The following is a 15,743-nucleotide window of genomic DNA, read 5'->3' as shown; positions in this document are numbered from 1 at the left end:
AGCGAAGCGGCGGTCATATAGGTTTAGTCAGATTTTTTTTTTTTTTTTTTTTTTTTTTTTTTTTTTTTCTTTTCGCATGTCCAAATTTCCGTCAATGATTCCTGGGACACTGAAAGACCGGGGTAGACAAAACTTGGTGGGCATGTAACCCCATATGGATAGCATGGAACCATCGTTTTTCGTTTTGATCTGTAGCCCCAGCTGGACTGCACCCCCGAAAGGAGGGTAGGGCAGACACAGTTTTCTGTGAATATCTCGAGAACCGTAAGGTTTAGGAGGACCATTATTTTTTGTATGTTGATCTCAAGGGGCCATGTCAACGCATTCCATAACCACTCATTTCATGTATAGCGCCACCTAGTTAAACACAAAAAGTAAAAATGAGGTGGTGTAATTGAAGGTATCTGTGACCTAACATAGTCAAAACTGCACGAAATTGGAAGTGTAGGATCATTATGACACCCTCTGTATGCACGCCAAGTTTTGTGGAATTCCGTTCATGGGGGCCACACAATAAATTAATTTATGTTACTATACACCAACTGGCCTGTAGGTGGCCGGAGACAGTTTTCTGTGAATATCTCGAGAACCGTAGGGCCTAGGAGGTCCACCTTTTTTGTATGTTGGTCTTAAGGGGCATGTCAACCCATCCCATTACCACTTATTTCATGTATAGCGCCACCTAGTTAAAAATTAAAAAGCATAAAATTAGGTGTTTTCATCTCAATATCTCTGGCTGACAAGGTCAAAACTGCACAAAATTAAAAGTGTAGGATCATTATGACACCCTCTGAATGCATGCCAAGTTTTGTGTACTTTCGTTCATGGGGGGCCTTACAATAAAATAATTTATGTGTACATTTAGTGACGTACACCAACAAGGATTCCCGGGACACTGAAAGACCGGGGTACACAAAACTTGGTGAGCATGTACCCCCATATGGATAGCATGGAACCGTCATTTTTCGTTTTCATCTGCAGCCCCCCGCTGGACTGGACCCCCCGAAAGGAGGGTAGGGCAGACACAGTTCTCTGTGAATCTTTTATGGTATGTTGGTCTCAAGGGCCCACATAAACCTGGCTCATAATCACTCATTTGTGATTTGCCCCCGGTAAAAAATGAAAATCAGTAGGATTAAAAGAAAGCCAAAATAAATATTCATCATCATCATCATGGCTGCATTTTCAGTATTGGCGAGAAGTAGTCGTTTGTCCACTAGATGGCATGATCGTTGCAGTGAGGCGTAATTTTGTTGGAAGTTAAAAGGGGTTGGAAAAACAATGGACGCTTCATACAAGGACTGTAATTTACCGCAGCTTAACATCTAATAAGGATAGGACGATGTTCACATGAAGTGTAATTCCCATTTCTTCTTGAAGCCGAAATAAATCTGAGGATGTTTATCGGACATGCTTGGTTTTTACTGCAGGTATGTTAATCTTGTAATATCAATAAGGACCTAGGTAATGTTACCGTTAGCGTTGGTTGAGTGATGGAGGCATTTGATTTATTGCATTTGTAGAAAACTATAAATGCGGTTATACCAAGCAAATGTATAGCAGCACTGTTTGTATCTTTCGACTGTCATTTATTGCACGTGCTACAAAATCACTCTGTGCAATGGAAGATTTACCAACGTTACACCGGTCTGATGCAGTTTTGCCTATACATGCGTGAGACTGAGACGCCTGTTTATTTTGTTTTAAGTGCGTGCAGGGTGTGAGAGGGGAATCGATGTGCTTTGATTACAGCTTGGTAGTTGTAGTCTGTGAAATTAAAAAAGCACGTGTGTGTGAAGTATCCAAACAATGACACCTTCATTTCATTATGGCTGTTTTAGCAAAACACCTTAAGCTACTGTGTAGTAGGTCCCATTTAGAAGTGGCTACTTCATTTGGCGCTTTCATTGACTCATGGAGCTGCGTGAATGTTATTACAACTTTTCGCCACGCGATATGACAGTTTAAGTCCGCTTGATACTGTAAGGCGTAAGCCATTGGTTTCAAAGGAGATTTTATTTTGTGTCGTTAGCATAGCCTATTGACAATTTATGTTGTCAATAGGCCTACCTTATAATCCTACCTGTAGCTTAGGGAAGCTAACAACTTTCTATTAGGATCTAGTTTGTTAGTTACCGTTTTGTCATAACTCCCTGATGCATTTTTGCATTTAGAATAGCCAGAGCGTGTATATCTCAATGGAAAATTAAACAATATCGGTGCCTATGGACTAGGCTGGGTGAACCCAGCCTGATCTGCCCGCTATTTATTTTTGATTTCTTAAAAGATTGAGCTTGGTCTGATGAAAGCCAGACTAGCCATGGACCTCAGTTAAACAATGCAAGGGAACATGAATCAGCCTATATTTGCACTAACAATAACGGACAAAAGCTCTTCAACGTTGGCCCGTTAAAATGTGTATGAACAGTCTAGCGGCGCATTTCATCAAGGCCCATTTGGACATGTCAGTTATTTGCACCACTGGTTAGATGTAAAAACAGCACTTCGTTTCAGACTAGGCTACTGTTACTTAATTTGTGCATTAACAATAACGTTTCAGACTACTGTTACTTAATTTGTGCATTGACAATAAAGTATTACATGAACTAAAGATGACTAAAATCTTATGTAGAAGAAGAAACATTCACAAAAATCCATCCATCCAAAAATGACCTTTGTTTTGATAGCTGTTGAAAACGGCATGGAACTGACAGAGATGTTTTTGTTTATAAATACATAAAAAATAAATAAATAAATAACATTATGCTGATACCTTTTTGCTTTTCCCAAATACAATGTAGCCTACAGGTGTAAGTGACCTTTCATCAATCCAGTTGCAATGGATGAACTGTGATGAACTGCCCTACTTGTGATTGTTTAGAGATTTTAAAGGTTTTATAACAATTCTACATCTTCTTTGGCTATTCTACAATCTATTCACCTTTTCAGCACCAGTAGGGTACTTTCTGTGCAGCCGCACACACACACTCAGGCATGCCAAACAAGCATACACAAAAGTTTCAAGAGTGGGGGATGGAGTAAAATATGGAGACAAATTGAAGTGTGATTTATTTTCGCGGAACGGATGTACAGGACTGAGCGGCGGTCATATTTTGTACCGCTATGCGGTACATCTAGTTATCTTACATATCTTGTGTTGTTTTGTGTTGTCATTATTATCTTACATATCTTGTGTTGTTTTGTGTTGTCATTATTATCTTACATGTCTTGTGTTGTTTTCAACACTCTTAAAACAAATGTGTTGAAAACAACACAACTTTCTAACACATCTCTGTGTCCAGATAGGGACAACACAGTTTGTGTTGTTTCCATTTTCTATTTGTTACCCAACATGTTCTGAAAATAACAAAACTTGCATTGTTTTTTTTAACACATCTCTGTGTCCAGATAGGGACAACACATTTGTTTTAAGAGTGCAGTATTTGTTTTTAAAGACTGAATTTCATTATTCATATTTTCAAACAATAATCTGCAACATTTCTGTGCATGGGACGTTGGAGGGATGAAATGAATCACCAGCATGGTGGCATAGCTGACACCTGTACACATTTCTCATTATCAGTTCCTTCATCTTTGTGTGTGAGTGTGTTTGAATGAGTGTGTGTTATGCATGCCTTTGTTTAAATTTTAAATATTGTGTGTATGTGTGTGTGTGTGTCTCTGTGTGTGTGTGTGTGTGTGTGTGTGTGTGTGTGTGTGTGTGTGTGTGTGTGTGTGTGCACCTTCACATACATTTTTCTAGTGTGTGTATGTGAGTGTTTAAGAGCATGTGCGTGTGTCTATATCTGCTTTTCTACTGGGAGCGGTTCAGTGATTCAGACTGTCGGTAACATTCTGAGGAGCGTCCGAGGCTCACACTAATTCCTAAATGGAATGTCATTGAGTCAGACGGATTCTGATTGTCTTCCATACCTCGCACATGGCAGATACTACACGCCTCTGTTGTTATCATGCTGCCGTGATATTTCCTCTGACATTTCCATTGACATTCCTCTGATTAGTCAAACTTCACCCCCCCCCCCATTTCCTCTCCTCCACCCACTAGAATATCAATATTGAAATCAACACTGATGGACGAACGTGTGTGTGTGTGTGTGTGTGTGGGGGGTATAGAGGAAGTGACATCAACCTACACAGCCTCCTCTGACCAGTGCTGAGTTCCCTCAGGCTGACCAAATGGCGAGTGGTTGGTTGTGTGGACTCGTGAGGGTGGAATGCTTTCAGGGTTATTTCCCGTCAGCCCTTACAGTTGACCTTTCTGGCATGTCGTCAGCACAGCTGAGTCACTTCTCCGCACTCACTCCTCGTTGCCTCACCGACCTTTTCTCTCTTTTCTCTCTTTATTCCTTCTTTACCCTCTCTCTCTTTCTCACCCTCTCTCTTTCTCACCCTCTCTCTCTCTCAGGAATTGGGATATATTCAAATCTTTTCTGTGTTTTCTGCATTCAAATAGGAAATACTTCCTGCAAATAAGAAAACAATTTTCTAGAAGGGGGTGGATTAGGGTAAAATTCAACTAAGATTGTTATTGATAGCAATATTGGGTTTGTTGAGACTTGCTTACTTTGTTACAATTACACCCTAAAGTTATGAACCCACATCTGTTCACTCCAACTTGTTGGATTAGGAGAGTGCCCATCTCTGATCCACACAACACAGAGGATGGACACGAGCACAGACTTGCCTTTTTCTTTGACAAGTTTTCATGAATGCACATGAAGCATGCAAATGAATTGAAACCCTCCCCTCTGTCATTGTCTATCTCTCTCTCTCCCACTCTCTCTATCCCTCTCTTCCACCGTGGTGGCCTGCCTGTGCGTACGTGTTTTGAGCTTACATGCGTCACAGGAGCTCATTTGAAGCGGCACACATGGAAAGACTCATGCAACTCCCGTGCTCACTTGGACGGACTCGAACACAAACAGATGGCAACCACAGGCCAACTCTCACCTTTTCAAGCACTCCTGTCAAAACAGTCCCCCACTGTCCTCAACCTACTCGACCAATCCCCACATATTTCTTCAGCTTTAGTTGAAAGGGGTTAATTTTGAAATGGATGCCTTCCAAGATAAAAAAAAATTGTCTCGTTACTGTGTGTCTCAGTTGTAAAAAAGAGAGCTTTCTCCCTTGCTCTGTTGCTGGTGGGAAAAATCTGAAAAGATAGCTGCAACAGTTTGGGCAAATCCTTCAACAGCTTCCCCCAGATGGCAACTGTCAGTGTTACAGTAAACCACCTGGGTAGCAGCCGGGTCTGGGCCATATTCAGGCCAGAACAGAACCGGGTTCATTGTTACAGTCAGCAGTGGCCTGGGAGTTGATGGTTCTAGCTCCGGTACATGATAATGTTACTTTTCAACCTCAACATGTTAATAATGCAGTGTAAGTACTAAAAGTACCAGTGATCATGGATCTCATCAATGGTTCACTGACTCAGCTTTCTCCATGGCTGGGAGCAGGACATTGCTACAAAATAGGATTTCTTAGGAACAAAACTAATTGTACAGATTGTGGGAACAAAGCTTCTTCACCAGAATACTTTTCTGTACATTCAAACAGATAAACTACAAACATAGATGGGAGTGTTATTGCATTAATATGTGTAAACTGTAATGTTTGTGTGTGTGTGTGTGTGTGTGTGTGTGTGTGTGTGTGTGTGTGTGTGTGTGTGTGTGTGTGTGTGTGTGTGTACACGTGTGTGTGTGTGTGTGTTTTGTGTGTGTGTGCATTTTGTGTGTGTGTGTGTGTGTGTGTGTGTGTGTGTGTGTGTGTGCATTTGTGTGTGTGATTAAGCCTGTATGAGTGTGTGATCTGTCATGCCCTCGGACACATCACTTCACTTCACACACATTCACTCCTCTTGGCACTAGGCACACACCCAAACCAAATCGCCCACAGCAACCGTCTCACTGCTTCAAAAAACGCTGACACTGACTCAAGGTGTAGTGCTCCCCGGGCTCAACCTGTGGGTGTGTGCCAGTGTCAACTCTCGCTCAGAGTAAACAAACAGAACAGACATGACTGGCAATGATGACAGCACAGACACACTGTTGAATTCTCCAAATTCATTTCCACACAGATTCATATACGTGTCATGAAAAACACTGTCAGCTCATCGTAACATTGTGGCTTTTTCACTGTCAACATGCTAATCAATCACATCAGTCAGAAAGCATCGTGTTCATGTGACAGGAGGGTCTGGGCCAAGTGCTGGGTTGGGTAATAGTTGTTTTGTTAGCTATAAGAGTTATCGCTGACACATACAGGCCTAGGACTACTGGGAATATATTTTAATAACAAGTCCATAGACTTTCTAGCCTGGGTTTTCCCATGCTGCCTTACGCGCGTGATTTTATTCACACTGATAGGCAGCTTGGATTCCATGGACTTTGTTTTCACCTCAACAAAGGAACCAATCACAGAACGGAGGGGGGACAGCAAGACGATGACGACACACCGAAGCGGTTATGAGCTACGTACAGACGCATTTGATAGACATTCGTAGCGCCCAATAAACGGCTCTGGGCATTAGTAAACCATGTTTCAAATATGAGAAAATTAATGTGTAGTTCCCAGACCCTATGTTTATCCAGCACCGGCTTTGCAAATAACAATGTCCACAGTAAAGGTAGAATATGTTGCATGATTTATGAAAGTACGATGTATTGCGACATCAAACGCAAGTCAAATTTGTAGTTTCTTATGTCTCATTCCATCGAAGTACAGATCCGCTACCCGATCTGGCAAACTTGCATAGCGCGGTTATAGTTGATAGAGGGCTGCGAAGCGAATGCAGAAGTGCCGTTCACCATGTTACAAGTTGATGAACCACTGAAATAATTTTGGAAACATTATTTTAAGGTACAAAAAACTCTTTGGTGTTGCTTTAAGCAGAGTAGCTGGCGCTCTGGTTGGCCATGAGAGCTGGCTGGACTGTGCAGCCCATACGGCGGCGGCTCTCAGAGGCCCATTCCTAATTCATTGTTTGTTTCCAGTTAACTTAAGACTCACAGGGGGAAACTGTGCTGTAATGAGATAGGCCTCCTCGCAAGTAAAACAATGAGGGGGGTAATAAGTAAGTGGTTGTCACCCTACCCTACCATACCCTACTGCCCTTTGCCCTCTATCTTTTTTTGTGAAATAAAAAAAAACAGCAGTGACCCCACCCTTTACGATACTTTGTTGTCTGTCCGGCTCTGACCACCTGACACGAGTGACTGCTGCTCAGAGGTCAGAGTGAGGCCAAATATCCTTTTATTGCTCATTTCCTCACCACTCTTTCTGCTTCTCAATAATGACAAGCACCTGTGTTAATGATGTGTTCAGTGCCTCTGGTCATAATTCAATTACTCTAGCTTTGGCAGTGGGACACAGGTTCCATGGCTTCAATGGTGGTTTCATTTAGTTTGATTTCTGCCCTGATTATGTTGTCTATTTCCTGCCACTAACTCCAACACGATTTGCATTTATTTTGTTGCTATTGTTATTAGCGGTTTGAGGTAATCTCATGAGAATAGTTCATTACATTAAAGGCCACGTCTCTACATCAAAGTAGATGCATGCTCTAGTTTTTTTGGCATGCTTCATTGCACTTGTTATCTCTGCCAAAGAAAATGAGTTCCTGCCTACTCCGGTCCATTCTGGTAATGACTGCTGTTCATTCGAACTTTAGCTACAGGAAACAGAAACATAACCACACACACACACACACACACAGACACACACACATGCACGCACGCGTACGCACACACACGTACACATACAGGTACACACACACACACACATACACACATACACACACACACACACAAACACACACACAAACATAAAAGTTCTGCCTCAATCCCTGTCTCTCTCACACACACTCACACACACTCACTCACCCATACATGGGCAACACTTCATTCTCTGACACTTGCTCATCTGCAGGTCACCCATACATCCTCTGTTGCTCTTCCTGGGAGGTGAAGAGTAAGAACTCCCATGCAGATAAAGCCTTAGGTCTCGGAGGAGGGGGTGGGTGCACGGAGAGATAGAGAGACAAAGGCGGGTGGGGACACATAAAAAGAAAAGAGACACTTCTGGCACATTTGTGGGATAGCTGGTGCGATACGCACAGAGGATACACACAGATTCCCCAGCGCTGCTGTAATGGAGAAGTTAAATACCAAATACATTACAGTACGCGTCTGTGGGTCTGAAGGGGTGCAGAGAGGGACCAGGAATGTTAGCTACTCTTACTGTAAACCCATCTATGCTGAAAGCAAACAATGACACATCATGACCCAGCCAGCCCTACAGTAAAGTGGAATCACAATCCATCTCTCCCTGGCCCACTTCAAGCAACACATTATCACATGTTCACAAAGCATAAATGCTCTTGTTAAATGTTTATGGTTGGTGTACGTTAAGTAATGCTACACATTACATTATGTTTTGTAGGGGCAGCCGTGGCCCACTGGTTAGCACTCTGGACTTATAACCGGAGGGTTGCCGGTTCGAGCCCCGACCAGCAAGGCACCTAACCCCTCACTGCTCCCCGAGCGCCGCCGTTGAAGCAGGCAGCTCACTGCGCCGGGATTAATGTGTGCTTCACCTCACTGTGTGCTGTTTGTGTTTCACTAATTCACCGATTGGGTTAAATGCAGAGACCAAATTTCCCTCATGGGATCAAAAAAGTATATATACTTATACTTATACTTATGTTTTGCGCTAAGGATCCTAGTCATCAACATTATTTTTTCATGTAAACATGTTAAAGCCATTAGCCTCAGCTGTCACAAGCATGGAGTAATATTAATTGCTGAAGTGAACACTTCATTCATTTACGTTATGCATCACTCAAAACTGTAGCCTATGTATTTATTATGTTAACGGAACCATTGTGTCAAATGTCTCCAGGTATTTCACTACATCAACAAAAGTGAAAACATAGAAGAGTGCTTTGAACCAAGTCTTTGCCCTGGCTTTTCCTGCCTCCTATTTTTGACCACGCTTAAAGGATTCAAAACACTAGCCTTCTCCACTGGATACCTTGTATTTGTTGCCAGCCATTCTGATGAGCTCATATTGACCAAACTCCATGGTTGTCTCATTACCCCTCTTCAGTCACTGTCTTCCAGGTTCTCTCTGCCGCATGTGGGGCTTAATGGTGTTTACTTTGGACCTGCAAGTAGCAATATCCCTTATACCTCACTCTCTCTTTCTCTCTCTCTCTCTCTCTCTCTCTCTTTTCCTCTCTGTTGGTCTTGGACTTGAGTGGTTGTCCGCAGATGCTGTCGATTAATGGTCACTACGTGTTGACTGAGGGGCTGATGCGGTTGGTTCTCGGAAATGCTCAAGCTGCGCCACAACGTGTTTGGACTGCCCCTGCTGCCTCCCGAGGCTTCCAGAGAAAAAGTCACCGCTCGTATTGCGTCACGCCATGCTGGTTCTGCTCTGTTCTGACTCATCTGACAGGCTGACGCAAAAGTGCATTATAGCTGCGCGGTGCATCTAAAGCAGCACCCTTCCAATTCTGTCTGTGGTGTTCAATGGCAGAGAATTATGAGCTTTCAGGGTATTTAATACCCAGGCCCATTGTGAGCTGCAGGCCTTGGCATCCTAGTGCAGTTGTCTCCAGCTAATGAGACTCTCCTGACATGTCTATTAGGTGCATGTCCTGGGTGAGCTGGCCTGCCACCCACTCACTGGCATCTAGTAGGCCTCAGTCTGGAGGCAACAGAGTACTCAGACAAGAAGCTGTGAAGGGCTCTCGAGGGGTCTGCTGCCAACCGGCAGAGCTCAATCAATGCATGCAGCATTCACTGAGGACAGATTAGATGAGCTTTTCTAATCAATCTACCTCCGCCTGACTCTCTCCATTTTGTATCTCTGTCTGTCTGCCTTTGTCTCTCTTACTTTAATACTGCCACTCACTCTCCTTCCACACTCAAAACTAACTATTTCTCTCTCTCTCTCTCTCTCTCTCTCTTTCTCTAGCCTCCTCTCACTCCCTTGTCTGCTAGTTGATTATTCAGATAATACAGTTTTTCACAATTGCCAACACACTTAACTCCATTCTCTGAACCAAATTCTCAGTTGCCTGAATATACTTCTTGAATCGATCCCCCTTTTGGCAAAACCTTACACAGTTTTCACATACAACACGATTTGCAGATCTCACAGACTCATTTTGCAAAACTCTAAACACATTCTCATGCAATAAGACACATTTTCATTGTGATGCACTTGTCATACATAATGGTAACCACAAGCGACAAAAGGTAAATACAAACAGAGCACAGAACTACTCAAAATTGATCACACTTGTTTCAAATGATGACACAACCAATATAGGCTAGTTCAGAGTGTAAACAGGTTGTTGAATAGTGCAGGTTCATATCAACAATGGACAGAAACCATCAGTGAAGCATTCAGAGTGCATTCTAGGCTGTAGACTGCAATGTACTTTACAGTAGGCCTACTGAAATGCCTGTCTTCTTTTTGTGTAAGTTTTTCACAATTGCTAAAACATATTGTTTTGAAAACTTCTGCCCTTTTCTCAAAACTGTAAACACAAACACAGATCCTCAATACTTTATGTTTACTGGATTTACAGTTAATATTGAATTCACTAAAATTATAAAATCTTTTTGCTTTGCTTTGTTTTGTTTTTAGATGCAAAATGCATTTACTGTATTGTAAACAATGAAAATTTCTCCTGAAGCTATATGAGCTTCCCTGAAAACTGTGTTTTACATTTTTTGATGTATAATGACTGCTCAGTACTGTTTTCATTGGATTTTTGGATGCCTTCCCATTGTCTAAATGCCAAAATGAGGACTATTACGTTTTTCCAAATAAATTAAAGCTGTAGCCTTAACTGCTTTTTCCAACAGTGTTCGTCACAGCCTAGTAAAAAGAGAAAACAGGTGACATGAAATCCTTGAAATTTGGAGACTTACAGTAATAGGCCTTTTGATTGCCTGCTAGTGGCAAACTCTGTCTGTCTGCACTCATCATGCATTCATTGAATGACAGGAGGTGACCCTTACCATTTCATTGAAGACACAAACCTTCCCAGGAACAAAAAAAGAGCCGGTTACCACTATTTTAAAAAAATCGTTTCTGTTCCGCAACATAGAAAAAAATCATAACGTTTCTGGTTTCGTTTTTGTTCCTAGCAAAATTGCAAAAGTTTCTGGTCCATGAACCGGTTCAAACCCTTGATTTTAGGTATTAATTATTTAGCCTAGGTGTGTGTGTATGTGTGTGGATGCGTGTGTGTGTGTGTGTGTGTGTGTGTGTGTGTGTGTGTGTGTGTGTGAGAGGGGGGGGGCATCGGTAAATCTCCTGTGTTTATTTAATTGTACTGAATATCGATGACTATCCTTAGTGCTTTCAGCTTTTAAGTGTATCAATGTATATAACATGAGAGAAAGAGAAGAGTGTGTCAAAGTGGCTTTGCTGTCCCCCTTTTAGAGCTGGCCAGGTGCCAGTGGGATCTACCTTTGGGGAGAAGCTAAATTTGACTCTGGCACACACAGCTCTAATAATCAACAGCATAAAAACAACAATTAACTCTGCTTCTGTCTGCCTCTCTCAACACAGCCTACTCCCACGAGAAGGGACTTAGAGCAGGACCAGAGAAGAAGCAATGGGCTAGTACGTCCCAGCGCTGTCTGTATGTCTCTCTCTCTCTCTCTCTCTCTCTCTCTCTCTCTCTCTCTCTCTCTCTCTCTCTCTCTCTCTCTCTCTCTCTCTCTCTATCTCTCTCTCACTCTCTCCCTGTCGTTTGCTCTCCCACTCTCCCTCTTACACGCATATTTAAAATAAAGAAAAACAAAAATATATATATATAGGCACACACACACACATGCACATAACACGCACACACATACACACATACAGTATACACAGATGCAAACAGACATGCATGTACACCGCACTGCATCAAGAAAACACTAGCTCCACTCTGGGGTCCAATCCCCGACTCCAGAGTCACTGCACAAACAAGTCCTTGAACAACAGGAGACTTTGTGTACTGGAACCATAACACGCCACTCTCTCACACACAAACACACACACACACACACACACACACACACACACACATATGCACACATGCACACACACATTCACACACTCATACGCACAAACGCGGTAGAACACCCACCCTGGCTAAGGCATAACACAAACCCTCCCCCTGTCTGCTCCTCAGTTCATCACAGGTCAAAAAACTACACCACATTTCCCATTTAACTTATTCCACAACTGTAGCTTTAGAGACTGATATTATCTCCCAAATCAAGCTGCTGAGAAAAGGCGATTTGTGGTCAGCTTTCCCAGACAGAGCATCAGTGTGTTTTGATGGATGCTTGTTGTAAACCACCTGTGAACTGACTCCAGCTGCTGACGCTTAGATATAGCCTGATAAAGCAATCTTCACCATGGCCAATCTGTTGTGCACGTTCAAACCTGATATTCTCTCAGATGCTGGCTTTGAAAGGGCATTACTGATGCACTGAATTACTTTCTTTTTTTCACACAAAATAATCAGTTTATTATGTGTTGTGAAAGTAAAAGAACAAATGTAACATTTAATGCTACAGATGCAACACAACAGAATGACTATAACAGATAGTTATCAGCTGTGGAATATGCACCGTTGAAACACTGATATTCCACAGGCATGCAGCCTCACAGCATACTGCCCATTGACAACATGCAGTCTCGAATGGCGCTGAACAAACACTGGACGCGTAAAAACAGCAGGGTTAAAAAAATCACACACTCTAATGGCACCCTGAGTGACGACAAACAATGCGGGTCACCTCCCCTCGGCCTGCAATACTCCTTTAACAGTGAGTGAGTTGTAGGAGGTGGAGTGGGGGAAGACCGCAGGAACGAAACCGCCCTATTGGCTGTAATTAAAGGGCCGCCCGTCGTCCACGGTTTCTGAGGGCTTGGGCCTCTGGACGACCCTGAATGGGGCTTGTGGGGGTGGACTGGAGGGGTGCTGGTCTGGGGGGTGGGATGAGGGTAGACCATCTGCTCCTCTACGCGGTTCATTAGCCATGATCCTGGGTACAGGCAGTGTGCCCTGACATCAACAGGTACAAAAGGACCTTGTCCACCCCAGTGTGGAGATAGATGTCACATTACTTTTTAAAATCTGCCATTATAGGAGGGCAACACCTTCCTCTCTATCCCCCATCATCAAGCTCAAGTAGGGGGGACACTGAATATTTAATGTGGCTATTTTCTGCTGAATAACTGTTGATGACAGTTGTTTGCTTGTTGTTGTGTTTTGGAAATGAGTTGGCTGTTTTGTTTCACTCTCTTACCTTCCTAAAAGACCATAGGTGTACTGAGAGTCTGCCAGCAGTAATGCGATCTCTTCCTTCCTCATTGATATTGCACACTCTTCCAGCGCCTGAAACAAAGTAAGACACGATAGTCCAAAATGTCCCACTGATTTTCAATGAGCAAGTATGTAGTTTATGTTGACAAAATGAAATATATTTCCAGGCTTACATCATTTTGGAGTAAAGTACCAAAGCTAGGGCTTACCACACTCCTGTGTATTTTTCATGTACTATACATTTCTCTGCACAACCTGCAACATTATATCTTGTATGTGCCCCCTTGGACACACACACACAAAACAACACTTCCACTGTCCTTTGAACTGATATGGTCATAGCAGGGCACCTGTAAACCTAAAGTCAGCAACATCATTCAATTGACTTGCTTGAACAGCATAAAAATAAAACAGAATCATGCCATCCTATTATGCATTGCTACTCTGTCCTGGGACACGTTTGTGTGTCACTTGTGGTTGTGTTATACTGTGCTCTCCCCATCCCCAACGGACGATCTGATCTAGTGAGCAGGTGTATGCTGATCACGCGCAGGTACACCTGCCCCCAACATGCCCTACCTTCCCCTTCCCTGCCCTGTCTCAGGTGCTGCTGTGGTTGCCCCCAGTAACTCCTCACCTGGTTGACGTCCCCTTCTCCGATGACAAACACCAGCTTGGAGTCCTTCTCCACCACCACGCGGTCTTCCAGGACGCCCTGCATTCGGAGGGTAACCTCCTGGCCCCAGGCTGGGCCCTGAGCCTCGGCGGCACCAGGCTCCTGGATTTTCTTCCTCAGCAGTCGGTCATCTGTGAATGGCAAACAGGCAAGAGGGGGAGCATTGGGTGGAGAAGGGGAGGAGGAAGGGGTTAATCTACTTGTTGTTGAGGAACAGACCCTTGTGTTTCTCTGGGAAGAGAAGCCTCCTTAGCAGTGGGGACAGAAGACAGTTGCTCTCTCTCTCTCTCTCTCTCTCTCTCTCTCTCTCTCTCTCTCTCTCTCTCTCTCTCGTGTCAGCTTACCTAAAATGCACACAGCCAATCTGGTTAGCGTCTCGACGTGGGACAGATTGTTTACATGCTATGTTGTTTTACCCTGGTTTGGATATCTTTGATTAGGTTTTCTTCATGACTTGACTCTACCATCACTCTAACCTCTCAACCTCATTTATTATGACCGCCCGAAAGCATTTAAAGCGGTCATATAGGTTTAGTCAGATTTTTTTTTTTTTTTTTTTTTTTTTTTTCAAAGATGCCCAAATTTCCGTCAATGATTACGGGACACTGAAAGACCGGGTACATACCTGAAACTTGGTGGGCATGTAACCCCACATGGATAGCATGGAACCATCGTTTTCGTTTTGATCTGTAGCCCCCGCTGGACTGGACCCCGAAAGGAGGTGGGGCAAACACAGTTTTCTGTGAATATCTCGAAAAACTGTAGGGTTTAGGAGGACCATTTTTTTTTTTGTATGTTGATCTCAAGGGGCCATGTCAACCCATTCCATAACCACTCATTTCATGTATAGCGCCACCTAGTTAAACACAAAAAAAAGTAAAAAAATGAGGTGTTGTAATTGAAGGTATCTGTGACCTAACATAGTCAAAACTGCACGAAATTGGAATTGTAGGATCATTATGACACCCTCTGTATGCACGCCAAGTTTTGTGGAATTCCGTTCATGGGGGCCACACAATAAATTAATTTATGTTACTATACACCAACTGGCCTGTAGGTGGCCGGAGACAGTTTTCTGTGAATATCTCGATAACCGTGAGGGCCTAGAGGTCCACCTTTTTTATGTATGTTGGTCTTAAGGGGCATGTCAACCCATCCCATTACCACTTATTTCATGTATAGCCACTTAGTTAAAAATTAAAAAGCAAAAATTAGGTGTTTTCATCACAATATCTCTGGCTGACAAGGTCAAAACTGCACGAAATTAAAAGTGTAGGATCATTATGACACCCTCGAATGCATGCCAAGTTTTGTGTACTTTCGTTCATGGGGGGCCTTACAATAAAATAATTTATGTGTACATTTAGTGATTTATACCAACAAGGATTACCGGGACACTGAAAGACCGGGTACACAAAACTTGGTGGGCATGTAACCCCACATGGATAGCATGGAACCATCATTCTTCGCTTTTGATCTGTAGCCCCCCGCTGGACTGGACCCCGAAGGAGGGTAGGGCAAACACAGTTCTCTGTGAATATCTTGAGAACTGTAGGGCCTAGGATGACCAATTTTTTTTTTGTATGTTGATCTCAAGGGCCATGTCAACCCATTCCATAACCACTCATTTCATGTATAGCCACCCTAGTTAAACACAAAAAAGTAAAAATGAGGTGTTGTAATTGAAGGTATCTGTGACCCTAA

At 43.0% G+C, this 15,743-nt stretch overlaps 1 protein-coding gene across 1 annotated transcript in view; it reads right to left on the bottom strand.

Annotated features, from left to right (window-relative positions):
• Window positions 1-15,743, bottom strand: part of fkbp16 (FKBP prolyl isomerase 16) — a 42,250-nt gene that overhangs the window by 22,497 nt on the left and 4,010 nt on the right. The window contains exons 2-3 of the mRNA XM_048256247.1: window positions 14,001-14,170; window positions 13,347-13,435 (exon numbers count right to left, since the gene is read on the bottom strand). Of these exons, the coding sequence (XP_048112204.1) occupies window positions 13,347-13,435; window positions 14,001-14,170 (259 nt within the window). The remainder of the gene's footprint in view (window positions 1-13,346; window positions 13,436-14,000; window positions 14,171-15,743) is intronic.

This window comes from Alosa alosa, chromosome 11 (genome assembly GCF_017589495.1).
Source record: "Alosa alosa isolate M-15738 ecotype Scorff River chromosome 11, AALO_Geno_1.1, whole genome shotgun sequence".
Taxonomy (NCBI): Eukaryota; Metazoa; Chordata; class Actinopteri; order Clupeiformes; family Clupeidae; genus Alosa; species Alosa alosa.
This window is presented reverse-complemented; position numbering and strand designations above follow the sequence as displayed.